The sequence below is a fragment of the Lycorma delicatula genome, chromosome 5 (genome assembly GCF_047948215.1).
Source record: "Lycorma delicatula isolate Av1 chromosome 5, ASM4794821v1, whole genome shotgun sequence".
NCBI classification, from domain to species: domain Eukaryota; kingdom Metazoa; phylum Arthropoda; class Insecta; order Hemiptera; family Fulgoridae; genus Lycorma; species Lycorma delicatula.
Genome location: NC_134459.1, coordinates 65,205,863 through 65,225,489, shown reverse-complemented (window position 1 = coordinate 65,225,489; position 19,627 = coordinate 65,205,863). Strand labels below are relative to the sequence as shown.

Genomic DNA, 19,627 nt, shown 5'->3' with positions numbered 1-19,627 from the left:
TTGAACTAGCAAACAGCTAAATGTTATATTTACCTTCCAACAATTATTTTTCCTGCAACACACCCTTTTAGAATAAAGATAAATCATCCTATAGTAATAAATATAGCGTATGTTTCAATGAGATAAATAATCTATAATTATCATACTTCTGAAATAGTAGGTTAGAATATTATTTATTTAACCTCCAGAATACTAGTTCAACAATATACATTGCTGTAAAATTAATTTATTTACATTTCATATATTAAAACTAATTACAAAATTAATTTTCTTTTTAAAACAAAAAGAAAATTACAATTTTTAATTGTTAAAATTAGATAAAACTGTTTAAAATACTTAACAAATACACAACACAAAATGGACTTTTTGTACAAATATTAATTGTAATGAATTTTTAATCAAGAAATAGTCCTTGAACAAAGCAATAGAGTAAGAAAATATTGGTTTAATGAATAACCAACAATAAGTATGAAACCATTGTTATCAAAAGCTATTGTTTTATTATCATCCAACATAATGTTTACATTTTGCTAAATATTGATAAAAACAACTTCCTGACAGACTACAAAACCTATATAATATGACTACTAATTAATTATAATAAAAACTTATTCATTATTAAAATAACAAGTTTTATCCAATTCTTATGCTCATTTAAAATAATTCGGCAATGCTGTAAGATGATTTTATTTTTTATATTATTTATTTCAAGATCAGCTCATTAAAAATTAAAAATAAATAAATTAAAATCTCAAATTAAAAAAAAAAATTTTAATACCAAAGAAACATTACATTATTTTTCATATAAGTTGGTTAATACATCAAAGTATTTTACTTTAAAGGAAAGTTGAATAAAAATTGAATCTATATAAAAATTTAAAAAAAAATTGTGTGTATAAAATTGTATATTTATGTTCATCATCATTCCTAGCAATGAAACTGGGTGTCTAAAGCTTGTTAGTCAGAATATGACGGATGTATTTTAATTTATGTATTTGTATGCACATTTTTTGTTTGACTACACAACAATTATTATTTTGTGATGCATTTAGGAACTTAAGAAAATTACTGGCGTTACTGGATAAATTTGGGTAAGGACACCTTTCTAGTGTTACTTAGGTACTTGCAGTTCCTGTGCACACGCACGTTCACACACACATGTGCATGTGCACAAATCATTTCCTCTCTTCAATACCTTTCTTACCACGTACCTGTTTAATTTTATCTTTAATAAGTACCATGTCTCCATTTGCAAATGTGAGATGGAGCAGCACTATCAGTGGGCTTTTCTGACAACATCTGCTACCTAGAGATTGCACCTAATGCCTAACTGGTGGTTGAACTGCCTATTCATAAAGCTGAATCTCAAACAATAATAAAAAGTTTGTTTTCATTTAATGATGGTTCTAAATTTTTATAATTAATTCTTAAAATGTACAATGATTTTTGGTGATTATCTACAAATCCACCAAAAAGAATAGCAATTAATGTAAAAAAACAAGAAAGTTCATTAAATTTCCAAAATAATAATTTACAAAACCATTTTAATATTAAGGTTTTTTCTGTCAACAAAATAATTTACCTGAAGCTCAGATCTTATATGGTAGGATATACATATAGCATTTAAAGCATATGAGAAATTCTGAGCCTTACTGAAATTTGAGTCTAGAACCTTACAGATGAAAGAAAAGTTACTAAATTACGCAAGATAGATTGACAGAATAGTTATTAATCATGTTATCACTGAAAAAAATTTATTATTTGTTGGGAATTACTGAAGAATAAACCATTCAAGAAAACTATTCAGTTTCACATTAAATTAAATTCAATGCAATGAAAACCTTCACTTTTACCTTTTGATAAAAAGAAAATATTAAAATAAAAAAAATTTAACAAGATTAATAACTGTTTGGAAAGTATATATATATATATATATATATATATATAATATTCACATGATAATTGAAATAACCAGACTTCAGCAGCAACAAACATTTCACTGAGTATTTAAAATGATTTTGTTAATTCCAAATACTACTAAGTTCAATATACTAATAAGTGCAATATTCAGTCATTTAGTTGTTTTGCGTGGAAGAACAAAGGATGAAACTGTTTTGGTCAGTACAAAACAAACAGTAGCGTCTGCTACTACATGAATGACTATCAGCACTCTGCTCATATCACACAGTTGTTACAGTGCACAAGTTGGAAGTTTAATTTCCACTGCACATATCTTGGTTTAAATTATTATCACTTACTTAAAAAAGTTAAAAAATCTAGGTGGGTAATCTTTTATGATAAGATTCAAGACTTTGTGATGACATTATAAAGAGAGTAATCAATTTTACAATTATGCAACTTGATTCCAGGTGCATTGAGCTCCATGGTGATTATTTTGAAAAGTAAACAGAGATATGCTCTGAACATATTGTAATTCATCCTAAAATAAAATGCTATAAAAATATTTCCTGGTTTTGGTACTTTTTTATACCAAAATTCCTGTGTATATCTCTGGCAACTACAAATCATTTAAAATATCTTTGCGAAAATGTGTGAGTGCATGATCATTGAGCCTGTGTCCTTGATAAAATAAAAATGAAGTAAGAACTAATAAATAAATCAGTTTGAATGAAATTACATATGAATACTTTTCTACTAAAATCTGGTAATATTTTCATCAGAAAAAATCTCAATTCTTAGTAACTATGTTAACAATAGTTTTCATATTGTGACATATTGATAGATTAAGTTAGTTTTTAAATAAAAATTTCTATTGATTTACTTGTGAGACGTAATTATAAAAGGTGCACGCTTTTTGTGAAAAATTTTAAAGAAAAATAAAATTACTGTGAAAGTTTTTTACCGTGATTAAATAGCAGGTAATGATAAATGATTAAAATTTAATGTTGTCTGTTTATTAATTCAGGAAGAAAACAGTAATCTGGCTGGATCAGAGTTCTATACTTCTGTAAGGTAATAACTAAGATTATAATTTTTAGACATGTAGGAGAAATGTGTTTCCATAGAGCATTGTTTAACTATGCAAAACAATTTCAAAACAAATAAGAAAATAGTTCAGTGCATCTAGTATTTTCATTTTCAGACTAATCACCCTAAACAACACAAACATGTTAGACCACCTTTTTTATATGCACCCATGTCAGCAAATAACTTCACTGAAGATCTCAATATAAGGTCTAACAATGCTAATGGCTATAAACCTACCTACACTTATAGGTAAAAAGGGACATAAAATGCAAAACAAAAAAAGAAAATATACTCAGAGATAAAGAAAAAATTAACTTGCAAAATTGCCATTAGTTTCAGATAAGAAAGTTTCAGATAAATAAATTTCTAAAAAATTTATTTATTTATTTGTAATTATATTTATTTAGAGATAACACAATAAAATTTACTTTATTTTAAACTAATATTTTTTTATGTTAAAAAATATTCCGTTCTTGAAAAATAGATTTTTTCTTAAAAAACACAAAATATGCAATTTTTGGACCTATGTTCACTGAACATTTTTTCTTCAGTATGTTAAGTAGAATCACTTCCTAGAGTTTGGCCTCACCTTTTAAGGTCACTCTGTATACTCAAATGGGTTTCTTAATCACTTAAGACAAGCATCATTAAGAATAGTGCTATCTACCATAAAAGAATGATAAGTTGAAAGAGAAAATTTGAAAGTATATTTTCAAATATTTAAAAAGTGAGTTGTGATTTTTCTTATTTTATATAACTGAAAGGGTCATTTTATTATGCTAATCTAAACGTTTTAATTAGTTAACAATAAATTGCTGTGCTGCTCTGGTGGTAAGAAATTATAAATGTAAATCAAAATTAACTCAAGCCTTTGTGTAAAGTAGAAAATCTAACAATTGAACATTTTGAGATTCCTTTATTTTTTTTTACTGTGCTAATCTTTTCTCTCAACATTCAGAGTTGCACAAAATCTGTTATTTTCAGATTAGTAAAGAAGTTTAAATTTAAAAAAAAATATATGCAATTTTCATATAATATGAATCCTGTTGTTGGACAAATTATGAATGTAATTTGAGAAGAAAAAAAAATTTTTCTAGCCTGAAGTACAATAGGAATTTATGTTTGTATTTTATCTATGCATATGTACCTGACACATAAGTTAACTGAGTGAATTATATAATTGCTACTAAACTATTGTGACAACTGTTCTGTGGCACAATCAGACCCCAGTTTGAGTATATTGAAACGTATAATACTCTTTTTGTAACTGAATTTGAAAATCATGCTAACTCATACTCAAACAAATAAATACAAAAAAAAAAAAAAAAAAAAAAGATTGTAGCAGAAAAACATAGCCTGTATTAGGATATTATAATTCAATGGGAGTGTGATTATCTCAGGGATGATGACCTGAGACTGTATAAGATCTACAGGCAAAATATATTTCAACAATAACATTGCTAATAAGGTGTGCTATTAACAATGTTATTAATAGAATATTAAGAATCTACAAAAGTGTGTTGAAACATTTGTTAGTAATTATTTTTTTAATTATTAATAACGTATGCCATTAAAAACTTTCTTAATAAATGTTTGCTATTAATAAATGTTTTATATTTTTTTTATAGCGGCATGTTAATAACATTGTTGGTTTTTTCCAATCCATCCCCTGTTGGTCTAGATCTAAAGATGTGAACATGTTATTAATAATGTTACTAGCAGAAAATAATGTTAGTAGCATTACTGATAAACTGTCTATGGGTTTTGCTTTGAAATAAATTCTTTTTAATTTCCCGTTTAGTTTTATAGCTTTAGAAAGGAAAGTATTGTAATTGGTGTAATTTGGGCATATGCGGTTTTCGTTGGATCTTGACATTTTGACATCTAAGGGATACAAAAAGGTAGTGTAGCACTGATGTACAGGTGTTTAATTGTCTGCTATTTAGTGATGTCACAGGTAGAATTAAATAAATGAATAATATTTAAAGTGTAAAAAAGTATTTAAATTGGCTGTAGTACTGCCACACCCACAAGATTGAAGTATGGTATGCATGTGTACTTTAGTTAGAATCATTATTGAATTAATTAAACAAAAAATATTATATTTATATAAAATGATAAATTAAATTGTGTGTTAAGCAGTGCCTCAGAAAAGAGCCGTGTGATGGGAAAGTTCTTCAGCTGTGTTGTCAGCTTTTTTCTACTTACGTACCATGCTTATAAAGAAAATGTTATGCAATCAATAAAAGAGTTTAAACTGAGAGATTATTTGTGAAATTTTGAAGTTCCTTTACATAAAGGTAGCCAAAAAAAAAAATTAACATTGCCTCAAACAAAAATGTTAGTAACTTTATTAACAATACATATTAGTAATAAACTCACTGGGCTGGTCAAGTGATTAACTTGTCATCACAAATTACTCTTTAACAGCTTGATTTTCAAAGTCGAAGGCTCTGGGATTCAAATCCTAGCAAAATTAGTAGCTTTTATATGGGTTTGAATAACAGACAGTGGATATCTGTGCACTTTGGTGATTGGGGTTCAATTTGCCACATGTTTCAGGAATAGTCAGTCTGAGTCTAAATATGACTATACCTCTTTTAAAAGTCATTAATCATCCTCATTTCATTGAGCTATTGGGGAAAGGTTACTTATTGTCCATTAGAACAGATTGCAATGTACACATAGAAATAAAAATAGTATTAGTAATATTACTTAAGTTGATAAAAAATTAATTTTGACCAAAAAAGTGAAATTTGTTATAATTTTATGTTATTATTTGTTGGTAAGATATTGCTATAAAGAAAAGTAGGAAAATTTTGTATAAATTGTAAAAAATAAAGTAGTTTGTTGGTAAAACTTTATTTCTGGCATTCTAGTAAGTATTTTATCATTTTAATTTTTTTTTTTAATATAAACTGGTTTTTAGATTACATTATGTAGGTATTATAATAACAAAAAGAGAGAAATCAAACAAAAGGTAATTAAGTCAAACAGATCCCATATAAAGTGAAACAAATGACAGTTTGACCTAGATGTCAAATATCGTACCTACCCTAGTAAAAACACATTAACATAAACAAGACAGCTAAATAATTTTAATTGATTTACAGTGACTTACCTTCATCATTTGTGGTATGATTATACAAACGCATTTGTTTAATTTATATTATATTACACATTGTATTAAAAACATTTACTGATAATAATATTAAACTAATATTTTTCTAAAGAGGTACTTGTTTTAGATACATAACTAAATTTTTACATTTAACATCAAAGTTCTTACTAATTTAATAACACAAATTATTCATTTTACAAACATTTCAACTGAAAAAATACAATCTGTAGTGATAACAAAAATATACAGAAAAAATGCTTGCTTTTACACAGATGTATCATTAATAAAATTTCCATGTGTATAGTTAAATGTATAAAACAGTAGTAGCCGTATTTCAGGATTAACATCAAAATTTCATTAAAACAAGCTAATGAATAAATTAAAAATATAACCAAGAAAAAAATGGCATGACCCTTACCAATCTTAATTATAACGAGTTCAGATTAAATATCTCAATAAAAAAAAAAACACATTACTAAAATAATGATGGAAACTATTTAGATCAAACACATGCAACTTAGTAATATCACAGAATATTTAGATACATAATAAAGACATTCTAAAATACATATTATATAATTATATTAAAAATAAATAAGTATATTATTATTATTATTATTAGAAACTTGTTAAATGTGTTTACACAAAAACTGATTCACTTATTTTAAATAAACTGAATAAATGAATTACTAAAATGAGAGAGAATGTAAATTTAACAAAAGAGTGACACTTGGAGATAAAATTTACTGATAATTGATAAACTAATGACATTAGTATATTTATGTGTATTCTTGATATTTATTTTTTAAGTACATCAATATTACTATGTTTATATTGTATACCTACCAGTTTTAAGATTATGTTTTCGGAGACAAAATTTTAATACTGAATATCAATATTTGAAGAAATTTGAGAATAATCATTTAAGAGAATTAATAGTTTTTCTTATTTGGTTAGAAGATATTTGATTTTGTTAATTTTCACTTCCTTAATTTCACCAGGTGAAATTCTAAATTTCTATGATTATGTATTTACTTATTGGCATACTACTTTAAGACTAAACAAATCTGCAATTAGAATTTGTACCATTTCAAAAAAAAGGAGTGTTATAAGGAATTCAAACTCCTTTTTATGACCCCTAAAGTTTTTAGCATAAGTAGGCTTCAATAAACTAATTTTTTTAACATTAGTAATAATATTTATTTATTTCTCTGTTTAATTGTAATATGAACAAATTATATCAACAAATGTACAAAATAATTTATGTAATTCTAATTTGGTCATTTATTATATTTTATAAATATATCTTTTATCATTAGTGATGGATTTAAAAATTAAATTATAATAATTTATAAATTTTAAAATATTCATCTGCAGCAATCAAAATTGATTGAAATACACATCTTCACCACAGAAGTAAGTCACGTAGGTTGTTACTTCAGTTTTAAAATGTAAGAATTTTATTTTATTTATGTTGCAGGAGCTTTCTTGTAACATAATTCCAAGGTTCTTATAACTTATAATCATGGAGAAGTGGTCAAAATAATTTACTATTTTTAAGAAAATATTATGCTTCTTATTGTTCAATATATTTTTAATATTATTTCTCTCATGCAACCCATTTAAAAATATACAAAAATGGAACTGCAACTTCTTTTAACAACTTTTAAATAATAGAACATATATATATTGAGATTTTTTCTTTAGAATTATAATAACAACCTTTCTGTATTCTGTATAATCTAAATATTTTATCTATGTTATTAGCCTACAAACCTACCCTACAATTTAACTGCTTTAATTTAATTGTTTAATTGCTTAGGGTGTGTTAAAGTCTAAATAAAAAGAAAATTTTCCCTATTTCACCATTTAAGAAATCAGATTCTTGCTTAAAGTTGTAATTTGCTATTAAAAAAAAAAACTCGTGTTATTTGTTGTTTTATCAACAACATTATTATTAATGAAACTACAATAATTAATTTTTTCTACAGAAGTACACTGAAAAACACTCAACAATAGTCTGAAAATATTGTTCTTAATAAAAATAAATGTCCTGTAAAAGAAAGATAATATTTATTATTAAAAGGTTGTTTTTAGTTTATAATATTTTATGAAATAAAAAATTAATTACTACCTTGTACACTAATGCAACTGTGAAGTGCTGTCAGTTGAATCTCAAAAATGAAAGCGTCTGGTGAAAAAGTCATATGGTAATCCACAATTCTCCAAGATCTAAAGTGTTAAATCTTTACTTTGTCGAGACCAACAGGTAACTGCATTCCTGATTCATGAAGTGGTAGTGTTATACATGTGTATCAGAATAGCACAGAGATTTACCTGGATTAGATCAACAGGTTAAGGATAAGTTGTACTAAAATTCATCTTAATGTATCTAAGTCACAATTGATAACTAATTTAATAGATTGTAATTATATCGGTCTATGTGAACTTTTTAATATGGTATCTAACTTACTTCTAATGCGTTTCAGAACTCTGTACCATCCTCAGAAAATCATTCACTGGAGGTCATCATCACATCAAAATAAAATGAAAAATGAAAAGCAAACATACCGTACACACACAAAGTCATAACACAATTAATTAACAAACACACAGAACCGTGCACAAACATAGTTGCTGTCCATGGACGACAGTGTGAACACATCACGTTTCTGTGTGGTTTTGTATGTCTGTTGATTGTGTTATGACTTTGTATGTGTATGTGTTTGTTTGTTTTACATTTTTCATTTTACCTTGATGTGATGATGACCTCCAGTGAGTGATTTTCTGAGGATGTAACAGAGTTCCAAAACGCATTAAAAGTAAGTAGATACTATAATAAAAGTTCACATATACCGATATAATTATAATTTATTAAGTTGTTCTCGTTAAAGATTAATAGTGCTATTAGTTTCTCACTTTTCTCTCTTGGCCAACATTGTTATTGGATTCAACTTACTACAAACTGGCCAGTTACACAAGTGATATAAAACTGGATTGGCAACCCTAGAATGTAATAAAGATTATATGCACAATTTCTCTTCATGAACAATGGGTACAGTTACTTGCTATTCTTAATTACATAAAGCTCCACCTGCCTCCTGTCTCAGAACTTTCAGATCATTCTTTATTTACACACTCACAGGTTTCCCAGGCTAAAATGTATTGCTAATTGGAACTTAACATTGGTAACTGGGAAAAAGAACTGAAGAACTGATAGGTTTAATATTTAAGCAATTCAGCTAAGTCTTAACTTATCAACCTTATACATGGAAAATAAGCATCCTTCCCATATTTGAAGTTGAATCTAACTAAATAAGAAAACAGATTAGTGAAATAATGACAAAGTATCTGGTAAATTAATTTTCTAAATTAACTGATCTCAGATTAGATTTCTAACAAGTGTAACATGTTTTCGCCTATCATTTAATTCATCCTTTCTTCCTTTTTAAAATATATGTTTCTCTGGTCTGACATCATAATTATAGAAATTAAAATAAATAAAATATTTTTTTTTTTTAATTTTAAGAAAAGATGACAAATAAACTAAAAAAATCTCAAGCCTGTACTGGCAACCTCAGAATTAACTAGCAATCTGTAATTATAAATTATAAAATAAATCTATATCAAAGTTATTTATTAGTTTCAGGGATTAATGTGAATCATGCAAATAAAAAATTATTATAAAGCAATTATTTTTAGCGAAAATTCAACAATTTTCCAAGTTTAGTGATATCAATACTTTTCGTAGCTTGACAGAAAAATTTCTTCTATACTTCGTTACGTACATCATGCTTCATCAAGGCACTAAAACTTAACAAACATTAATTAACCACTTTATGTATTTCATGAATAATTATGTGTATAGAGGTATAGTTAATGAAAAATAAATTTATTACATTAATAAAAAAAAAAATATATAAATAAAGTAACATAATGTAAATTATGTTAGCTAAATCTCAATTAAAAGAATTAAATCAAGAAATTCTATTAAATGTAAACAATAACCATAAAATGAAAACTTTGCTATTAATTCTGTTTGTACATTATTTCTATTTATTTACAATACTAAGGTTAATAAAAACTAAGCAAATAGGAAAAAACAAAACAAAGGTATATGATAAAAATTTGCAATAATATTTATTTAATATAATTAACAAATATTATTATTATTATTACTATTATAAATATATACAAGAAATATTTTATCGTAAAACATGCCACAATTCTAAATTGACACAAAACAATAATAGAAAAAAGAAAAATTAAAAAAATCTAGGTCATATTATAATCATTTATAAAATTTAAATAAATTTCATTTATTTATTACTATAGCAGTAAATAATATAAATCATACAATTATTATTATATTCTCACTAATTTGTCATAATTTATTACATATTATTTTAATAAATTTGTTATGAATCTATTTAGTTTGTATCAGTAGAAGTTGATACAAGAGGCAATTCTTTTTTTAATAGAACTTGAGGATTTGTTATGGCTGGAGACATGGATAAAGCAGGGTTTGCAACTGCTATGATGTTACCGCCACTTGAAGCAATCACCTATGAAAAAAAAAATAAAGAAAAAATGTTAAATGTAATAGATTAGATATCCAAATTAATGTGAATGAATCTATGGAATACACATAATTGGAAGTGTAGATTTGTCTCTATGTATACTTATACGATCAAACTGAAAATTCATGGAATCTGGAGTAGTCATGGAAGTAGTAAAAAGCTGATTTGACCAATACAAAATATAAAATTGTTAGATAAAGAAAATAGATAAAAGTTGATATATTTTTGTAGCAGTTAATCATTTATTTCAAATATTTGTGGAATATTTTAAAATTAAAACACAAGCAAATAATTAGGTGCGTTTATTTTGACCGTGTGTACTACTAAGTTACCTTATAAAGTGAAATTGACTAAAAACCTTTAGTACTCTCAGGGGGGAAACTCTCCTGTGCAAACCTTACAGCAGTCTGGGCAGGCAATCCCAATTCTATGTCTTGAATTCCTACAATTTTTTCCTGTCACTGCCTCACTCCCATGTTGGTCTGATCTTGGGTACTAGCTGGACTCTTGATGCAATATAAAATGTTCAATTGAAAATCAAAACCGTGTATCTGCCTTCAGGCAGAGTTACCATACTAGTCTATGTCCAGATCACAGAACTGCTCTGGAGGTTTCCAAATATTAGAATGGTGCCAAATATTAGAATGTATGAAGACAGTGTAACAACTGTCATAAACCCTATGTCTTGTTCAGGTACAGTGATTATAATTATGTAAAATTATTCATTTTTTAGATAATGAATTCTATTTATAAATTCTTTTCAGTTTGTCATTAAAAATTTATAGTTTTACATAATTCTAATTATTAACTGTCAGGATGAAATCATTACAGATAATTAGTTGAATTAGATTTGTGATATAAAAAAACCTAACTGGATAAACAAAATAAATTAAAAATTATATCTATAAAAACTGATTTACAACTTATATAACATTACAATAATAAATTAGTGGCATACACCTAACAAACTTTTCTCCAGTACATTATTTATCTTGCAGAGTTTGTTTAAAACAATTATTTAAAAATATAAACAAAAAATTTGTCTCAATATCAATAAATTAAAAGTGGATCTAGAAAAGCATCTGCTGATAATGAAGGTTTCTAATGACGCAGATGCCTAAAAATATCCATTTTGCAGTGTAAAATAGAAAATGGGTTATTTCAAATTTACTGTCATGTTGATGATATTTTACATTCTAGTAATTAAATTAGACACATAATCATACTTCTCTCTCTCTCTCTCTCTCTCTCTCTCTCTCTCTCTCTCTCTCTCTCTCTCTCTCTCTCTCTCTCTCTCTCTCTCTCTCTCTCTCTGTGTGTGTGTGTGTGTGTGTGTGTGTGTGTATGTGTGTGTGTGTGTGTGTGTGTGTTGTGTGGGTGCATGTCTGTGTGTCCTTGTGTCTGTGGGAGCGTGTGTGACCATGCGTTCAAGTACAAAAAGATGAGCATGTATGTATAATTAATTATGTGTATTTAAAATACAGTCATTTTTGTATATTAATTAATTTGTTGTTTATATTTCTCATGTTTTATAGATAAATTAATATTGAAACATAGAAATGTTAAACACTATGGCTATGAATTTAATTATGAAAATAATAATGTGGATAAAAATAGCCCTTTGGAAGAAAATATACCACATGAATGCCTAATGTTATTTGATAGATTAAAAGAAAAAGGTTTTTATAATATTGTACCTTGGATACCTGATCAACTTACTCTCAATGAATATCAACTTTAGAAACAACTATAAAAGATTTATTTGGAATGGATTTAAAAAGAGTAACCTACCGATGCTGGAATAATTAACAGACTTTTTACATAAAGTATGGAATATCTTGTTACAGATGTAGAAGATATAAACTATACCAGTATTTACCATAAACAAGAAGGATTGTTTAAGCCGCTAACAGATTTTTTTTACCATAACATAGTGATTCTAAAAATTTTAGATGCAAAAGATAGAGTATGTAATGTATAAAACAGACCAATGGTTAAAAAATAAATTTGTGGATTTTGTAACAGTTATTTATCTGGTCAGTTTTCCAAGAACAAGTTAGCAAGACATGGGATTATGGCTAAAAAACCTACATTATTAATAACAATATAATATAAAATTTATAATACAATATATTATAATACAATTTATAATATAATAATTTAAAGGTAATTTGGCTAATTTCAACATTTAATTTGATAGAGAAGTGTTGCAAAATTTTTAATTTTATGAACTTCTTGAACTTACTTAATGAGTATTGTTGAGTTATATTTTTATTTTATTGTCAGAAAATTCATAGCAAATGGACAGTAAGCACAATTTACAGTATTTTTGATATTACAATATGCAGGGAGCATATTTAGGAATCTAGTGCTATAAATAAAATGACATTTTACTGAAGGAAAAGGAAGAAGTTTATTTACTATAAAATATTCACTGAGATTTATTTATAAATTAATTCTACCCTAAAAAGGAATTAATAGATAGAAAGAAATACATACTTGTACTTTATTTTCATGAAAATATGAATCCTCATAATCATCATCATTTCCATCACGATAGTGGTTGTCAATTGGCTCAATTTTGGTTGTTGTTATTTGCTTACAGTCACCAGCAACTTTAGTACCACCTTCATTCATATTAATATCATTATCGTTATCAGCTGTAATTCGATGATCTTGTACTAATATGTCCTAAAATATAAGAATTGAAACAGGAAACAAAACCTAATTATTAATAAATACATTTACTGTGTCTAACTAAATGCTTTACCATGTACAAATATACAAAGATTATGACTTACAGATTAAGAAAATTATTAATTATGTGGTCAGCACATCAAATTTGTTTCTTTTTGGAAGGATTAGTTTTATTTCTGCATTTCTTATCTCCATGTCTAATGTTTATTACTGAATATAATTTAGAAATAATCATTACTTCCTGTGCTTTTAATGTATGGATAATGTAGTTTATCTATTCACATTTGTGCCTACAATTATTTCCATTTAATTTTGCTTCCCATGAAATATTTTCCATTAGTTAATTTAATGAAATGAAGACCTGAGAACTGAATTACTCTGAGTAAGATGCAGAAAAGTACCTATAAAGCAGAGACACCTTTCCTACAGCTGAATATATAAAGGCGATATATATAGTATATCAATTATTGAGCCGCGCTGAGTTGAAATAAGCATTATATGTTGTATGAAAATTAGCATGGATATTGGTAATTGGTTAGTCAGTTGCAGTTATTCAGTTGACATTTTACTTATTTGTAGCTACTAGGTAATGAAATTTACATCAAAGAACTTCTGGACATCATATTTGAGTAGGGGCTGACCATTTAAAGATGCATTAACTTACTGATTATATATTACTGGCATCCAGAAGTAATGTGCTTTATTTACTCGTATTTTATTCATATAGTTGCATAATGTGTATTTCATTGAAACATCTGAATTCTGAAATTTGTATTCTTCTAATGAACAAATATAAAATGATAGTATCAAATTCATTTACATTTAACCCATAATTATTAATTGTTAGTTAATAAAATTAATTGCAATTATACTTATTAAAACTCCAAATTAATATTCACAAAACTTTTTTCTACTGCCATCTTTAGTAATTCTATTAAAATTCAATTCAACATATGACAATAGAGACCCTTTTCTCTTTTTTGAAAATTTCTCACAAATTTTTGATTGAATTAATATTGTGGAGTTGTCTGGTCACTGTAGCACTTCAATGCTTTTCCTTAAAATCTTTGGCAATATAGCAAAATGTTAATCTTAGTGGAACAGCTTGTTCCTTGGGGAAATAGGTTTTAAGCTGTTTGACAACCCTTTCTTGATCTATTTATCATTTTCCAGTGTATCATTCACTGACAATAAACCAAGGTCTTCAAAAGTAAAACAGCTAGTAAACATATTTTATTTGAGTTTGTTTATTAATTGTTAAAAATGGTCTGGTGATGTTTTTCATTTGATATCTTTCAAATATATTCAAATGAAAAATATAAAAATTTGTCTAATCTTTTTTGATCTTGTTTGCATGTGTTTAGCCTACAAGAGTCTTTTTCCACATTTCTTATCTTAAGAGCGGGTTTTAGCTGGTCAATAAGCTTTGTGTTCAGCTGCAAGTAGTTTATGTTGAACAGATACGCTTGTAAGCTTGTTCTGTTGGTTACAAACTCTCAATTTAAATCTGCAGAAGATAGCATAGAGCCAATTTTTCTTTTCCTCACTAATATTGATGAAGTTTTCTGTTATTCACTTGGGTGTTGTTTAAAGTGAAAATGAACAAGTTACTCTAAACATTTTTTAAAAATGTTTCACCGTATCTAATAAAGCATCAAGCTCCAAAGCTATTTATTATTATGTTGTGCTGAAATGGTCTGAAATAGAAAAGATTTTGTAACTTTTTCTTAGCATCTTATCCATTATTTTATATTGCACAAAGTACAATAATATTAAAGTGTGATTTTGTGACAAAACATTGAATTAATTAACACTTAATAATTGAAACATCTAGTAAACATCATTTAATAGTTTACTGCAATTAAGAGATAAAAAGGGAGCTTGCTCACAGTGAGCCAATCTCACATTACTTAGAACAAAAGTAAATAATAAGGAAACAAATAATCTCACTAAAAATGCAAAATATTCACTCACCACTATGTGTCAATTAAATTATAAATTTAAAAAAATATATTTTCAAGCAATAAATTAATGTGCAGTTTTTAAATATTATCTTCAGTAAATTTCATAAATATTCTAACATAGACTTAAGTGTATTATAAAATAAAATTAAAAGAATATCTAGCAGGAATATTCTACAAGCATGTAACACACAATACACGTTCAGATAAACAATAACAATAGCATATTATGCATGCAAATTAAACTAATCAATAGTTCACAATAAATTAACATGCATTAACTATCAAAAAAAAAAAAAAAAAAATTAATGAGGTTATATCATGAAATTACCAACTTGCACAAGTTTGCAAATTATGTACCAGTTACACCAAACATGCAACAAGTGTTCCGTGTAGGATGTACATTGACTGTATCTCAACAATACTTGGTATTGACTTGTGAGTCATATTATGAGTATTAACATATTACTGACAAATGGTTGATGATGTTCATTGATCATATGTAAGTCAATATAATAATCTAAACACTGTAAATTATAATAACTTTTTCTTTTTTAATAAAAAGTATTGTTGAATAAATGAAATTCATTGTTTAAGATGTGAAATATTTTGAAAAAAATAAGGGACTGTAAATTAGAATGCTCAACCCAAGATGGTAAAAATGTTCATAGTAATAACAAATAACTAGCTTCTTCTTTCCATAGAATATCTATTGAAAAATTTGTTAAAACCAAAAATTCATGATTTCAGTCTCTTAATAATTTTTTCTGGTTTCAAGGGCTTGCAAGAAATTGTTACTGAAAAATGACATAACCATAAACTAATTTACTTTAGGATATCCAGAATATTTATTAATTAACACAAAATGAAGGGGCAGCACTGAATTTTTAAAAAAGGTATTTTAAAGTATGAACTCCTCTATAAGATCTATTGTGGTAGGTGTTGAGACACAGTTTTCCTTATCATTTCAGTAATAAAACATGCCGTGTTATTGTGTACTTAGGGAATTTGGTAGTGGAGTTCATTCCTAAAATCACATATATATAAACAGAAGTCAACAGTAAAGTAATGCAGAAATTAAAAAAAAAAAAAAACAATAACCACTGTGATCATACTTAAAAAAGTATATTGCTCTGACATTTTCTGAAGACACTATATAGTATGCTTCTTAACAAATCTCAGTAGGAAGAGATGGAAAATTTCTTTCTTGAAACAGCACAGAGGTGGATTATCCATTCTACAACCAAAACTGGCAATGATTAATAATTTACTTCAAAATATCTTCAGTTTGAAACACTTTGAAATAAGCATTTTATTATCAAACAATTACCAACAGTTCTGTTTGAACAAATTTCTCATATAAAAAAGATACCATCTAGTATCTGTATTTATTTTCTGAATATAACTCATATAATAAACTGAAGAAAAATTAGTATAAAACTTACTTTAGAATAATAAAAGGAATCAAAAGATTTTTACTTAAAAAGATATCATTTTCATGCTTTTTCAAGCTTAAATGATAATTAAGTGAATATGTGCACATAAAGTAATGTTTATATTGAAATAAAAATAGATGTATAACAATATTTTGATGTTTTTAAAATAACTTAAAAATATAAATTATTTTAAAAACATCAAAATATTTAAAAATATAAATTATTTTAAAGATAAAATAGATAAAATAATTTTAATAATTTACTTCAAAATGTTTTCAGTTTTTTTTTAAAGCTTTATTTTAAATGAGTCATGATTTCTATTTCACTTACAAAGATGAGTGGAAACATTTTGAAATAAGCATTTTATTATAAAATTTGGTTTGGTTTGCCAATACAAATGTTTATACTTTCAAATTATTACCATCATGGACAGATACCAGTTTGTAGAATAATTTAAAAATTTACTGCAGCATAAATGTATTAAAAACAATATAAAGAATGTCAAAATTTTTCATTGAATTTTTTTAAATTGGAAAATTCAACCACTGTATTAAAAAAAAATCATATTTTATTAAAGCTGAATTACATAGGAGAAGAAACTATAACACTTTTTATATGAATTAAATAAGCCCAATTACAGTTAACAAATTTCTAGGAGTTATTTGGTTCAGTTTTTTTTTTTAGTTGGGTAGATAGATAATCTAAGACTTGCTAGAAAAAAAAAAACCATTGTAAAAGTGAGAAAAAGAGACTTTTCATTGTTTAAAGCTGTCATAATTATTAATGGAAATTTAAGATTTTATGTAGAGAGAAATTAATACTGTTAACTCAATTTCTATGATGTAATAAACAAAATAAGACTAATTGTACATGAAGCTATAAAAGACTATTTACCTTTATTTTCTCATTACTAAATTTAGTATTAAAATAAATATTCTTTTGAAAATAATTAATTTACTGCATAAACCTTTTAAATTTGAAGCTATGAATACGAAGTGGGAATTTTGTATATGAAAAATCCAAAATTTAACTGGCATTTTACCTCAGAATCAACTGGATGCAACGCTATTACTCAACCACAGAGATTGACAGTTCTTATTAACTGTTTCATAAAAATTTTAATTAAACTGATTTCATTTAACTATTGACATTACACCACCAGTAGTATGCACATTTAAAAAAAATTACCTGCATTAAAGAAATAAATACCAGCATGTGATTTTTTTAAACTATAAATAACAAAAAAATGGGGATAAAAATTATTTACTAAAAAATAGCTTATATTGAACAATAAATAAATATTAAAAATTAAAAATCACAACTGCTAAAAAAACATTGCTCTTAATTTATAATAATTACTAATATAGGATAATTAAAGAGCTTGCAGGTGACAATTTTGTATGTAGTATTTGTATATGTACAATTTTGTTTTCAAACTTTTTAAATTTATTTAAACATATATATTTTGTAATTCTGTATTTCAGTTGTTCAAGTTGGTTTTTGATTATAAAAATACAATATATATATAGGCTGACACTCCCAGTAATGTAAGGATTCTTACAGTGGGGGTCATACATCTAAATTTGTTCAGCCATTGAGCTGCTATGGTGGAACATACCTACATACACCCTAAACACATTACACTCCTTTTTGGACAGTCATGTAACAATTTAAGTTTGTATTTGTTATTATTCGTTTGAAGAGGTTTTATTATCATACATCTTATTAAAAATGTAAATGAATTTTACTACATAAGCTTGCAATGTGCAACAATTGAAGTAGAAATAAAAAAAAGTAAATCATTAATAAAACCAATGAAACTAGTAGAACCAAAAAAATAAGACATTTTAATCAAATTAACTAGGTAAGAAATCTAACATAAAAAAGGTAATTTAACATCTTATTGTATGCTTTGAAGTATAAAAAATATGAGTTACAAATAATTTAATATCTTTAGTACACATACATAATTTTTATTTTTAAACAACTTATCTCATTCTAAGTATATTTTTACAAAAAGGAACAGAAAAATTGAATTATTGAAACTAAAAAGCATAAAGTATTCCAAAACAGCCAAGATTAGGAGTGAGCACCAAATTTTATTTGTAAAATCAATGTATAAACTGGAATTTTTTTGACAGAAAGGTTAGATGGATTAGTTCCCCCAAACTATCTACTTCAGTAATGTTTAATAATGAGATGTATGCAGAATACCTGAGATTCAAGAGGCACTAATCATCGCTGCTTTTTCTAAGATCAATGAAGTTTATATGCCAATGAGTTATACTGAAAAGATGTTACTTGTAGGGCTGAATTTAATCTGCATTTCAATGGTCTTGGTATACTGTTAAGTAAAATCATATGTGGTTCAATGAGAAAGATGACAAAAATACATCATTTCTCACTCCTTGCCAGCATGGCATTTGTTATTCTTGAGAACGGCTGTTCATTTCTGGTATCACTTGTATCATCAGGTTGTTTATGGCACCAAAGACAACTAAAGTCAGGGTAAATTATTAAGGTAGTTTAAGTATGAGAGCTATTCCGTTTAACCTAATGGATCATAAGAGTATGAGAGCTATTCCATTTGACCTCCATTTAACCGTCTGGTTAAAGAAGAGAAAAAATTTATTACTTTAAAAAGTTACTTCTACATCTAAATTATTTCTTGAAGTCATTACGCATATTCAAACACTTATTGTAACATGACACCAGTTTTGTAGGAAACTTTTGTACAACTTGGATACAAGCTTTACTCAAAAAAGTTACTTTTGGCATGCCGGAAGGCGGAGGTAGATTTCACCAGTGCTAAGTAGGGTATAAAAAAGATTTCCACCTTAAAGT

The 19,627-nt window shown here is 26.2% G+C and overlaps 2 protein-coding genes across 3 annotated transcripts in view; both read right to left on the bottom strand.

The window, feature by feature from the left end:
- Pi4KIIalpha (phosphatidylinositol 4-kinase II alpha) overlaps positions 1 to 6,662 on the bottom strand; it is a 41,256-nt gene extending 34,594 nt beyond the window's left edge. The window contains exon 1 of one of the 2 annotated variants that reach the window (XM_075366314.1): positions 6,528 to 6,662. Coding sequence is in view for 1 of the 2 variants with exons in the window: in XM_075366312.1 (XP_075222427.1) it covers positions 6,110 to 6,143 (34 nt within the window). In the remaining variant the exon portion in view is untranslated. Of the gene's footprint in view, positions 1 to 6,109; positions 6,279 to 6,527 lie in introns of those variants that run through there. The other variant, XM_075366312.1, reaches the window with a different exon arrangement.
- Positions 6,663 to 10,323: 3,661 nt separating this feature from the next.
- The window catches only part of nab (NGFI-A-binding protein homolog), a 218,567-nt gene continuing 209,263 nt past the window's right edge, over positions 10,324 to 19,627 (bottom strand). The window contains exons 12-13 of the mRNA XM_075366309.1: positions 13,189 to 13,380; positions 10,324 to 10,674 (exon numbers count right to left, since the gene is read on the bottom strand). Coding sequence (XP_075222424.1) covers positions 10,540 to 10,674; positions 13,189 to 13,380 — 327 coding nt within the window. The 3' untranslated portion in view covers positions 10,324 to 10,539. The remainder of the gene's footprint in view (positions 10,675 to 13,188; positions 13,381 to 19,627) is intronic.